The 12,311-nt window shown below is 41.0% G+C and overlaps 1 protein-coding gene across 1 annotated transcript; it reads left to right on the top strand.

Annotated features, from left to right (window-relative positions):
* Window positions 1-989: 989 nt before the first annotated feature.
* Window positions 990-10,743, top strand: LOC310879409 (uncharacterized protein). Its single transcript, XM_083794067.1, has 8 exons — window positions 990-1,101; window positions 1,555-1,731; window positions 2,058-2,222; window positions 2,993-4,462; window positions 5,509-5,631; window positions 5,829-5,957; window positions 8,904-9,035; window positions 10,279-10,743. The coding sequence occupies exons 1-8, from the start codon at window positions 1,035-1,037 to the stop codon at window positions 10,431-10,433; spliced, it is 2,418 nt and encodes an 805-aa protein (XP_083650193.1). The 5' UTR covers window positions 990-1,034; the 3' UTR covers window positions 10,434-10,743.
* The last annotated feature ends 1,568 nt before the right edge of the window (window positions 10,744-12,311 follow it).

Genomic DNA, 12,311 nt, shown 5'->3' with positions numbered 1-12,311 from the left:
CAGGTTCACAACCGGAAATCGCTGCAAACCCGGAGCAGTGGCGGAAAATGTATGAATATATATTTAACCTAAAAGAGGTTTAACATACCAAGTTGTTGGTACTACAAAATGTAAACAGATTATATGTGAGCTTCCAAGGATGGATGACTAGAGCCTGTACATTAGCGGCTATAAACCAGCCATTTCCAACGTGTGGACTGTGAGGATATTGCAAGTGGGCCCCCAAATAATTGACAAAACACTGTATAATATAACATTAATATGAAAAACAGATTTCCGTTGATCCAAGCCAGAACACGATTGATTGATCATTAAAATAAACATAATAAATGAAAAAGCTCTGAAAATATGGCTTGCCTGTTAAGTGGTCAGATGTGTGGGCCGCGAATGCTTTTTGAGACTTTCTAGTAGGCCCTTCTAGTGAAGTTTGAGAACCACTGATATAGACACACGACAGTCTATGCTGGCCTGTTTTCCAATTGCTGTCACCTACATACAAAGTAAAGGTGCGTTTATTAAACACATACCGTATTCTCACATTGTGAAAACTATAGTCAATTTGTGTACACATACCTGGGTGTGCACATTCACTAAAGTGTTTTTTACCCACTATGATTACAAAATAATGTGGGAGAGCAGTTAAACAGGCCTGCAGGCCATCCTGTCAAACAGCAAATAGTGGGGTCAGAATTCACCCAAGGGCAACACACACTCGCGCACGTTGTGAACATATATATACACCTAAGTACCAGCTGTCAGAGTCTACAAAAAACGACACAGAGAGAGATCAAGGCAAGGAGCTGTACAGAGTAACAATCAACTTTAATAGTGCCTCGTGAGCCTTTCACTGTCCAAATGGTACTTTATTTTGTTTAGGGAAACTGCGGTATACTGTAGCATCTTATCCCCTGACCCCTCCTTTCCCCACCCCACATCCTCTCTCTCTTCCTCTGTAAAAAACCCTGAGTGCTATCCCAGGCAGGCATGTGGATAGCACAGTGTGGTGCGGTCCGTGCACCTCTCTGTTACTCTCCATGGGAGCTCCAACAGGCCTGCTGATGGCCACCATGGCAGTCACTCTCCTCTGCAGCTGCGCTCCAGGTATGTGTTATGGAGTTCATTTCATTTTAGTACAGTAGACCCTTGTTAGATCTTTAACTCTTGAGAGCGTAAAATGAAAACAAATGGTTTCATTTGAACAGTTAAACATCTGCATTACTTAATTTACAAGTCTACACTAGAGAATGTAGAAGAATTGTTATTTTGATCAACATTTGCCTGTTCCCCATGGCATGGGCCATGGTACCAACATCAATACAGCATGGAATTGTGGATCTTATCCAATGACAACAAAATATTCTAAGTTTTGGATCTGAGAGGCAAAATCTCATCAAATATTGGTCCGGTCAAATGCCCAATAAATAATGGACCTTGTTATGAAACTGGTTTTGTAGCATTTCTAATTCTGCCCTCCGTGTAAGAGGCAATGGATTTCAGAGCAGCTCCTCCAGACATGATGCGAGGTGTGTTTTGACGGTAGAACTGGTTCCTCAGTAGTACACAGAGCTGAGCGATGCAGTGGATTCGGACACCTGGAAAACGGACGGACGTTTTTCCGTTACGGAGGACTGCTTGTCATATTCAGCTGTGATCCTGGTTACAAGCTCCACGGATATCGCACTAACAGCTGCGTGTCTGGGCATTACTCTAGGGAACTCCCAGCCTGTGTCGGTGAGTAGGTGTGATTGTATTAATTGCTCTTATCCTTTCATACTTTCCATGATTATATTATATTCATATACTGAATGAGGCAAATCACACTTGAAAGTTTTTTTCTGATAATTGTATACATTATATTCATACACTTTTAACTTTTAACAGGCAACCCTATTTTGTAATAATGTAGATTCCCCGCTGTATGAAAGTACAGTATGAAATAGGGATTAAGTGGCTAATCATTGTTATAATCTTTAAGCCTAGTTCTTATACCTGAGGAAGTGAATGCTTAAAGTATTACTGTCTTATTGCTTAAACTGTGTTTTATCCCACTGGCAAAGGCTCAGGTTGTCCCAGTCCAGGGACCCTGGTTCATGGGACCAGCAGTGTGAATGAGGATGTATCCTGGGCAACGTTCAGCTGTGACAGTGGCTTTAAGCTCCAGGGTCCCTCAACGTTATACTGCAAGGGTCACGCCTGGAATAGCACCAAGCCTGTCTGCAAAGGTATTGATAACATATTAATACCAGTAATATCCTCGCTTAAAGGGCGAGGTTGCATGCACGCATCCACCTGGGAGACGGCAGACTGCTGGGCGAGTGCTGGCGCTTTGGCATGGGGGGGTCAGTTCAACATATGGAATGTATAATGTACTTGCCATATATGGAGCGTGTCTTGAGTGTACAGGGTTTGATGAGGTCAGATCAATATATGGAATGTCAGAACAGGAAGGACGGGTGGGGAGGGATCAATATACAGTATGGAGGGTTTGAAGTCAGATGTAGAGTTGCTGGCCGGCTCCATATACTGCAGATATAGGTGATGAACGAACCAACAAATCAACGGGAAATGATATGGCCATATATTGACATTCCCATATATGGGGAAGGGCCCCTGGCAATGTCGTCTATGTCGCGACTACATATATGCTCATAGAGATCACTGATGATGTCACGTGATGTCACGAGGCATGGCCATATATGGAGGCGTGGGGTGACTAACGGACGGATGGACTGACGGGAAATGCACGTTTTCATAGTAAATGCGACCTGCTGTCGCTATTGCGTGTGTGAGCGTATGTGCTTGCTTATATAACTAGGAGTGTACAAATGGAACCAAGCGGACCGTAAGGGTTCATTTGGTTCCATTTGTACACTCACAATTATTGGGATTCCTTGAAATTTAAAACTTTGAGAACCACTAGTTGTTGATTTGTTCTCATCTCGTTCCACTGCAGTACTTTAACTGAAATGTTAACTGAACTTCCTCCTTCCAGAATCTGACATGATGAGCTCTGCTTCACTGCCAGCTGTGCAGAAGCCATACAGGCAGCAGAATGGTCATAACGCCCAGGCTCCCGTGGTGGTTAACCCCCAGCGACACTCTCTCTATGACACCCTCCTCAACACTGCCTACCACAAATTTGACTCGTCATCTAACATACCATTGCAAACCCCAAATGGCGAGGGCAGTAAAATGTCCAGCCATCAATTCCACCTGAAGGAATGGGTTCAATACCCCAAGGCTGAAATCCCCCTCAAAGAGGCGACCCGTTTACTTCATCCTGGAGTTCACATCCAGATAGAAATGGAAAGAAATTCTGGAGCCGAAGAGGGAGCTGTGATATCGAGCATTGTCCTACCAGACAGAGGAACTGTTAAGAACGACTCAGTGGCAGACCATTCACTCGAAGACATGGAGAATGGAAATAGAGGAACAGAGTCTTTCCAAATGCATTTGACTTCTGCAACGCAGGTAACCACTGAATCAGAGCCATCTCCTACTCCTACTGCCTCACCCGCACCATCTTCAAGGATTCTAACATCAGCTCCGATTGCAGTCACAAACAGTGCTCAAGCAGCAGACACAGTGGTGTCAGTGCAAACCCAAGCTTCCACATCAGTCTTCCTGGTGCTTGGTGGTGAAAAAGTGTCCAGCTTGCAAAGCCAGGATCGTGTGTCTCCATCTGCATTTGTGACTGGGTCTCCCGGTAATGAAGATGTCCCAAACTATCTTTTCTTGGATGAGAGGTCCACAAAGGCAGGTCCCGTGGTGCATTCAGGCCAGGATGGACAGTCCGAGGGTGTGAAGCTGCTGTTAGGGACCAGGCCTTTGGATCTCATTGAGAACACAACAGAACCACCGGTTAAACGACAGTCTAATATAATGCAACAAACACAACGTCCATACTCTGGATCTACGACTCCCTCCACCGGCCACACTTCTTCAATCTCACGGCAGGACTTTACTTCATCATCTTCTCTCATGCCATCTCTCTCCTCAGCTTACTCCGCAACAACTGCTCTTCCGTCCACTTCTGCCTTCACTACTGTGGGCCGTACCTCCATCCGCTCCAATGTCAATGTAACCCCACCCTCTCAGACCACCTCTGACCAACAGCCGACCCACCAAATAGAATACCCCTATTTGTATTGTCATTTGTGTGTAAAAAAGGAAAATAAATACATTGTTGAAAAAAAAATAGAATACCCCAACCTCAGGATCAATGTCACCGTCAATCCACTTGCACTGACATTGAGCAGCGGAAGACGCCCTGTGTGTCCATACCCGCCTGTACCTGCCCATGGAACCTTCTTTTTTAGGAATGTAGTGAACCCAGGTCCCACGGACTATAAACATTACATCCAGTACACTTGCTATCCAGGTTACACCCTGGCTAACGGAGACATACACAGCTACTGCCACCAGGGCGGCGTATGGAGTGGAGTCACTCCCATGTGTCTAGGTGAGTTGTGTTGCTGCTTTCTAAAACACAATTTCTGGACACCCTTTATCATGCTATCATTTAGTAATGTTGGGGGAAGTTACTTTTAAAGTGTAATAGACTGAAAAACATACACGTATATATGATCAACCAGACCACAAACAATGTAGTTGTTGTAGTCTTGTTTATTATACTTTTAAAATGACCAAATTTGTATTATTACATTCACAAAATTACTGAATGGAAGGGTAGATGCCACAATATTATTATTGGTACACATTTAAATTTAGGCTGTTAAATATAGCATTTTAAATGCTATATTTAACAGCCTAAATAAGAATGTGTTGCTGAAGCACAAAACTCAGATAATTGAGATTGAAGGGTGATGTGGTTTAAACATCAGATCATGTGTTTTGTACATCAGCCACAATAGCTGTAAGCTTTTAAGTGTGTTTGAATTTCTGCCATGTATGGCTACTAATGGACCTGGATTCAAATGTACTGGGCTACATTTCAAACTTGTCTTCCTCTTGTGATTTCCCACTTAAATCTAAATATTTAGGCATTGCCTGACCACGGATCACATCATGGACCTGCAACATGACTGAGGAACACGTTCCACTTCTAATCATATTTATCCAACTGATTATTTACATCAGCCATTTTCAAATAGCTGATCTACAAGCTCACAATGAACTGTGAGCCTATAAATCTGCTATTTAAAAAATATATATATATAATTAATGGTGGTCCTTGACATGAAAATGTTTGATAAGAACTGCGATAGCAGGCCAAGAACAGTGCAGGTGACACTGGGCAGTGAACATCCAAACTGTCTCCCCAATGACAAGGTAGAGATGAAAAGATAATTGACAAAACATCTGCTTCATGGTCAGCTCAGTACAGGCCCTAGCAGCACAAAAACATCTGACAAGTGAACTTCATTCAGCATGTCTAGGTATGTCTGTTGCTATTTCCCTTCATCTCACTGTACAAATATTTCTGTGGCGTGCGTGCGTGCGTGCGTGCGTGCGTGTGTGTGTGTGTGTGTGTGTGTGTGTGTGTAGATTTAGATGAGTGTGTTGAGGTGCAGAACCAGTGTCATCAGAAGTGTGTCAACACGTTTGGCTCTTTTAAGTGCAGCTGTGATGAGGGCTATCAGCTTGCACGCGACTATACTTCCTGCACAGGTACTGTGTGTGTTTATCTGTCTGGCATGTACAGTATGGGTCTGTGGGCTGCAATTGTGTTTACATAATTTATTTTCATAGACCACATTCACACGGTTCCCCTTAACTAAAGTATAACTGAAGAGCAAAATGGCTGTGACGTGAATACGGCCAATATACATACTGTTCTTTAAACCGCTATCATCCTCCTCCTGCAGATGTGGATGAATGCCTGCTGCCAGCAGCTGTAACAGGTTGTGTGTTTGGTTGTGTTAACACTCCTGGAAGCTTCTACTGCCAGTGCCCTGCTGGCTACAGCCTGCACACCACAGATGGCCACTGTCAAGGTTAATTAAGCTACATATTATTACTTGCGCAAGCAGAGCGCGCAAGTAATGTTTTCGCCCGGTCTCCTTCGTCGTGACAGCTGTTCCGCCATTCGATGCTTACGCAGAAAATCATCAAATCTGTGCCTGTGTTGCTGGACCAAATGACCACAAATGACCATATCTCTTACGTCATCATTTAGAGCTAGTCATACGTATACTATATACATAATCAGTAAAAAATAAAATAGCAAATTGTGCCTGATCTGCTGGGACCAGAGTACGTGTATGTGTATGACTAGCTCTTAATGATGACGTAAGAAATATGGTCATTTGTGGTCATTTGGTCCAGCAACACAGGCACAGATTTGATGTTTTTCTGCGTAAGCATCAAATGGCGGAACAGCTGTCACGGTTTTTGGCGCAAAGTAACCACAGTATACCGCTAATCAACTTACAACTACACACTTTATACAGTATAGAGTATAGAGTATATATGTATACGTATATAGTATATGCCTATATACTATATATATACTATATATATTTCTTACGTCATCATTTAGAGCTAGTCATACGTATACTATATACATAATCAGTAAAAATAAAATAGCAAATTGTGCCTGATCTGCTGGGACCAGAGTACGTGGTGTGTATGTGTATGACTAGCTCTTAATGATGACGTAAGAAATATGGTCATTTGTGGTCATTTGGTCCAGCAACACAGGCACAGATTTGATGTTTTTCTGCGTAAGCATCAAATGGCGGAACAGCTGTCACGGTTTTTGGCGCAAAGTAACCACAGTATACCGCTAATCAATTTACAACTACACACTTTATACAGTATAGAGTATAGAGTATATATGTATACGTATATAGTATATGCCTATATACTATATATACTATATATATTACTTACGTCATCATTTAGAGCTAGTCATACATATACACACCACGTACTCTGGTCCCAGCAGATCAGGCACAATTTGCTATTTTATTTTTACTGATTATGTATATAGTATACGTATGACGTAAGAAATATGGTCATTTGTGGTCATTTGGTCCAGCAACACAGGCACAGATTTGATGTTTTTCTGCGTAAGCATCAAATGGCGGAACAGCTGTCACGGTTTTTGGCGCAAAGTAACCACAGTATACCGCTAATCAACTTACAACTACACACTTTATACAGTATAGAGTATAGAGTATATATGTATACGTATATAGTATATGCCTATATACTATATATATATATACTATATATATTTCTTACGTCATCATTTAGAGCTAGTCATACGTATACTATATACATAATCAGTAAAAATAAAATAGCAAATTGTGCCTGATCTGCTGGGACCAGAGTACGTGGTGTGTATGTGTATGACTAGCTCTTAATGATGACGTAAGAAATATGGTCATTTGTGGTCATTTGCTCCAGCAAACCAGGCACAGATTTGCTGTTTTCTTGCATAAACATCAAATGGCGGAACAGCTGTCACGGTTTTTGGCGCAAAGTAACCACAGTATACCGCTAATCAATTTACAACTACACACTTTATACAGTATAGAGTATATATGTATACGTATATAGTATATGCCTATATACTATATATACTATATATATTACTTACGTCATCATTTAGAGCTAGTCATACATATATATACACACCACGTACTCTGGTCCCAGCAGATCAGGCACAATTTGCTATTTTATTTTTACTGATTATGTATATAGTATACGTATGACGTAAGAAATATGGTCATTTGTGGTCATTTGCCCCAGCAAACCAGGCACAGATTTGCTGTTTTCTTGCATAAACATCAAATGGCGGAACAGCTGTCACGGTTTTTGGCGCACATTTTCAACAAATATAAATGATTTATTTGTCTCTGAAAAACTAAAAAGAGATCCAGAATATATCTACAACGATAAAACAATATCTCTTATATAGATAGAAACTTGAATCATACTTAATAATACTAGATGTTTATATGTATAAAGTAGGTAGCAAATAGTTACATCTAAACATTAATCATTTCAAACGTTCCTTCACAGAGATACTGAGATTTGACAGTTTACAGCGGTCGAAAGGACTTGCGCGCTCTGCTTGCGCACTAGTTGGCCATTTATGGCCTACTAGTGTGCAACAAGCAAGTATGCACTCGACAGAGTGCAGTTCTAGTTTTGTCTATGTTGGGTTGCTTACTAATGGCTAAGAAAGAAAATAATTGGGTTCATTTTAATATAATAAAATATACTGTATACACATGTATTTCCACCTGCCTTGATCCAGTGCAGAAAGTAGAAAATGTTCTTTATTTTCTGTTTTTCTAAAATAGCAATGCATTAAATTGCACAATGCAGCACAGTTGACATATTTTGTGGGCATACAATTTCAATTTCTCCAAGATCATAATTTGACAATTCAAATGTTTACCACTTTAACATTTGTCAAAAAACAAAAACAAAGCAAAAAAAAAACTGCTATAATTAAAATAAATTAAAAATAGCTGTCATCAAGCTCACAATGTGTCACAACATGATGTGTGAGCTTATAGATCAGCTATTTACGCTCTTCGTCGTAGAATGAAATACTGTAGGGCTTACGTGGTTAATAGAATGCCCCCCCCTGTGTTCTTCTTTACAAATGGACCCTGCAGATATAGATGAGTGTGCTGTTAGGGAGGGTACAGGTCCCTGTGAGGAGCTCTGCCACAACTCACCTGCAGGGTCCTACAGCTGTTCCTGTTCCTACGGCTACACCCATTATCAAAATTGTCCATTATTACTTTGTTACCCTGCCTGGAGCAATGTTTGAAAAAATGTTGAAAAAAGGGCAACTTTTTGAGTAGGAGGTGAGATACTTTCGCAAAGCCAGCCCACAACTTTAACGTTGCAATGAAAATTGAACTTGCAATATTCATAGGCAGGCTTGTACTGTATGCTGGTTCTTTGTATTAACACAGATATAGACGAATGCCAAGAGGTGGAGCTACAGGTCAATAAGTGTGAGTGGCAGTGTGTCAACCTACCTGGTTCCCATCGTTGCATTTGTCCTAAAGGATACAGCCTCCAGGCAGATGGAGCCCACTGCAAGGGTCAGTAGATCAAGGAAGCAAGGGTCACACTAGGGGTGTAACAGTGTTAATAATACATTATTTAAAATATACTGATAATCGATACCTGGGATGCCATTAGGTGAAATGTTTAATAAGATAAAATAAAATTCCCTTAATGAGAATAGGCGATCTACAAGCATCACAACACATCAATGTTATGAACTTGTAACTGATATTTCACTATATTTGAAAAATATAGCCTAAGTGGTTAATTGATTTGTTGATATTGTACAGAAAAAGAAAATATTACAAACTCACTTCAATTATTCAGTTAATCGATTGAATAATAGAGCACCGAAGTCCTGACGTCACTGTCAGTCCCCAGGTTCATGTACTTTTTATTTGCATTGTAATCTCCATAGGGGGATTTTAGATCGCCTCATATAAGAACTGTGTTCACCCCGGCCTTTTCACTCATATGGATATGAAGCACCAACTGAAGGTGGAAATGTACAAATATACCCAAAGAGTAACAAAATAAGCGTTATAAACGAGTCAAACAACCCAGAGACTACATTTCCGGGTAGGCGGGGTTGCTGCATCTGCCCGTCGCACAACAGAAACTGAATGTTAATTGCATTTATTTAAATTGAAATTTTATTGATATTTAATGTTTCGTGGTTAGTACGAGTCGAGTCACCACCAGCTGAGCTTACGTCAACAAGGAATCTCAGGAACGCAATGTGTTGACAGCTGGGCGTGACGTATATTAGCAGCGACATTGCCTTCATATGTAGTTTTAAGGCTTTTGCGGCCACATTAATTCCATTTTCTCCAGAAACTGGCTGTATCAAATATGAATGGACATCATTAACGACGCACAGCCACTCCCCTGACAGAAAGGCCGGGGTGGTCGGTTTATTTTTCAAACACAGTTCTTATATGAAGCGACCTAAAATCGCACTATGGGGATTACAGTGCAAATAAAAAAATACATGAACCTGTGTATTGGCGCCCTCTACTGAAAGTGACGTCAGACTTCGGTGATCTATTGCTAAGAAAATTATAGTAGCTGCCCCAACGCACACGTAGACTACGCTTCCATGAAAACATACTCCGTTCTTCCATGCAGCCGTTTGTGTCTTTACATTATGTCTCAATCTCTCTTAAAAAGTCACCAAAAAATAAATGAAATGAAATGTAATGAAATGAAATGTATAATGACTTGTTATACTGTTGATGATCTAAATCTAAATCTAAACTAAATTTTCCACTCTTCTAGATATAAATGAGTGTAATCGGAAGAATGGTGGCTGCTCCCATCTGTGTTTAAACTACAGAGGGGGGTATAAATGTGCCTGCCCTGCATCCCACCGCCTTTCACCCTACAGCAGGAAGAAATGTCTGCTCAGGAAAACAGAGGACACTGCTGGCTAAAGCCTGCAGGCTAAAGCTCTGCAGACCTACTTGTAGTAGGTCTGCTATTTTCGGTGTGCAACTCTGTCCTGCGAGTGCGACAGAGCATAAATTAAGCTTAAGAGAGAAGCCCTCATTGGGCCTGATCCAGGCTTCCTTCCTACAGGATATGTTGGCTTTGTGCTTTTGGGGAAAATCAACAAAAAACTGAAAAAAGTAGAATATCACTGCTGTTCTCTAAGCTCTTTTACTGTAGTTGCACATGTTAAACAGTAGTACTGTGTTTTGATATGTTTCACAATGACAGAATGTCACCTAATCCTTGAGGATAATTAACACTTAAAGGAAAGCTTTTGTTTTTTTCAACCAAGGTTCATGTTTTAGTTTTAGGTTGTTATTAGAGAAAGTAAAAGATGAGTGTTAATTCTTTTCCGTTTGCTGCTTTTCTTTCGTTTTAGGGATTTTAGCTGTTTTTGACAGGGCGGCGGGGGCATTCGAGCATGGGGCTAAATATGTATTTTTTTTACAAAAGCGATTAGCGATAGCGATTTCTTTTTATTATTTACTATAGTCCTACTAGAACGCAAGAAATTACATCTGGCCACAAAAGATCACAGGATCTACTGAATGTGAAGGTAGCCTACTGGGGGAAGCCACACTGTGTGTCATAGGCTCAATATGTCAGTTTGACACATTCAGTAGATCCTGTGATCCTTTGTGACCAGATGTAATTTCTTGGGGTCTAGTAGGACTATAGTAAATAATACAAAAAATAAATTGCTATAAAATACACACACACACACACACACACACACACACACACGCAAACACACACACACACACACACACACACACACACACACGCAACACACACACACACACACACACACACACACACACACACACACACACACACACACACACACACACACACACACACACACACACACACACACACACACACACCTTACATAAATACTTTTAGATTGAGTATTTTCTGTATTTCAAATACATAAAATACTTTTTTAATTTTATTCTCAAATGGACACATGTTAAACATTTACACTGCCTCAGGTTAAAACTGTAGGGGCAAAACCAGGGGGGCAGTCAGACAGATATTTCATGAAGCCACTAAGGAAATCGGGACTTCCTGAAAGTTCTGGCCTGTTGTGGCGCTGTCATTGGGCCCAAAAAAACCCATAGCTCCATAGAGGCCCATGTATTTGGGCCCAACTTCACCTAGACTGTATTACCTTAATAAACATGGTCATGAATACTTTCTGCTTCCAGTCACTGCTGTAGTTAAGCCTCTTCTCAAGAAACACAATCTTGATCCCTCTGTTTTGGGTAACTATCGACCCATTTCAAATCTACCCTTTCTGGGCAAGGTTTTAGAAAAGGTTTTCATCAATTGGATGTGTTTCTACAGAACAATAATGTGCACAACAAATTCCAATCTGGCTTTAGGAAAGGCCACAGCACAGAAACAGCACTTGTAAAAGTAATGAATGATCTTAGGGTGTCTGCTGACAAGAAACATGTATCCGTTCTCTTACTTCTAGATTTAACGGCTGCATTTGACACGATTGATCACTCAATTTTAATACAGCGTCTGGAGCACTGGATAGGCCTGTCTGGTACGGCCCTGTCCTGGTTTTCCTCCTACCTATCAAACAGAAGTTACTTTGTCAATCTAGCCAAGTTTGACTCAGACAAACACGACATCAGTTCTGGTATTCCACAGGGCTCGATTCTTGGCCCTTTACTTTTCTCCTTGTACATACTGCCATTGGGCGAACTCATTGCCAATCACGGAGTCAATTTTAATTTCTATGCTGATGATACCCAATTATATCTATCTGTGGCTCCAGATGATCCCTGTGCTTTAGACCCGCTGCT

Source organism: Protomyctophum parallelum (genome assembly GCF_964188405.1).
Source record: "Protomyctophum parallelum genome assembly, chromosome: 2".
Classification (NCBI taxonomy): domain Eukaryota; kingdom Metazoa; phylum Chordata; class Actinopteri; order Myctophiformes; family Myctophidae; genus Protomyctophum; species Protomyctophum parallelum.
This window is presented reverse-complemented; position numbering and strand designations above follow the sequence as displayed.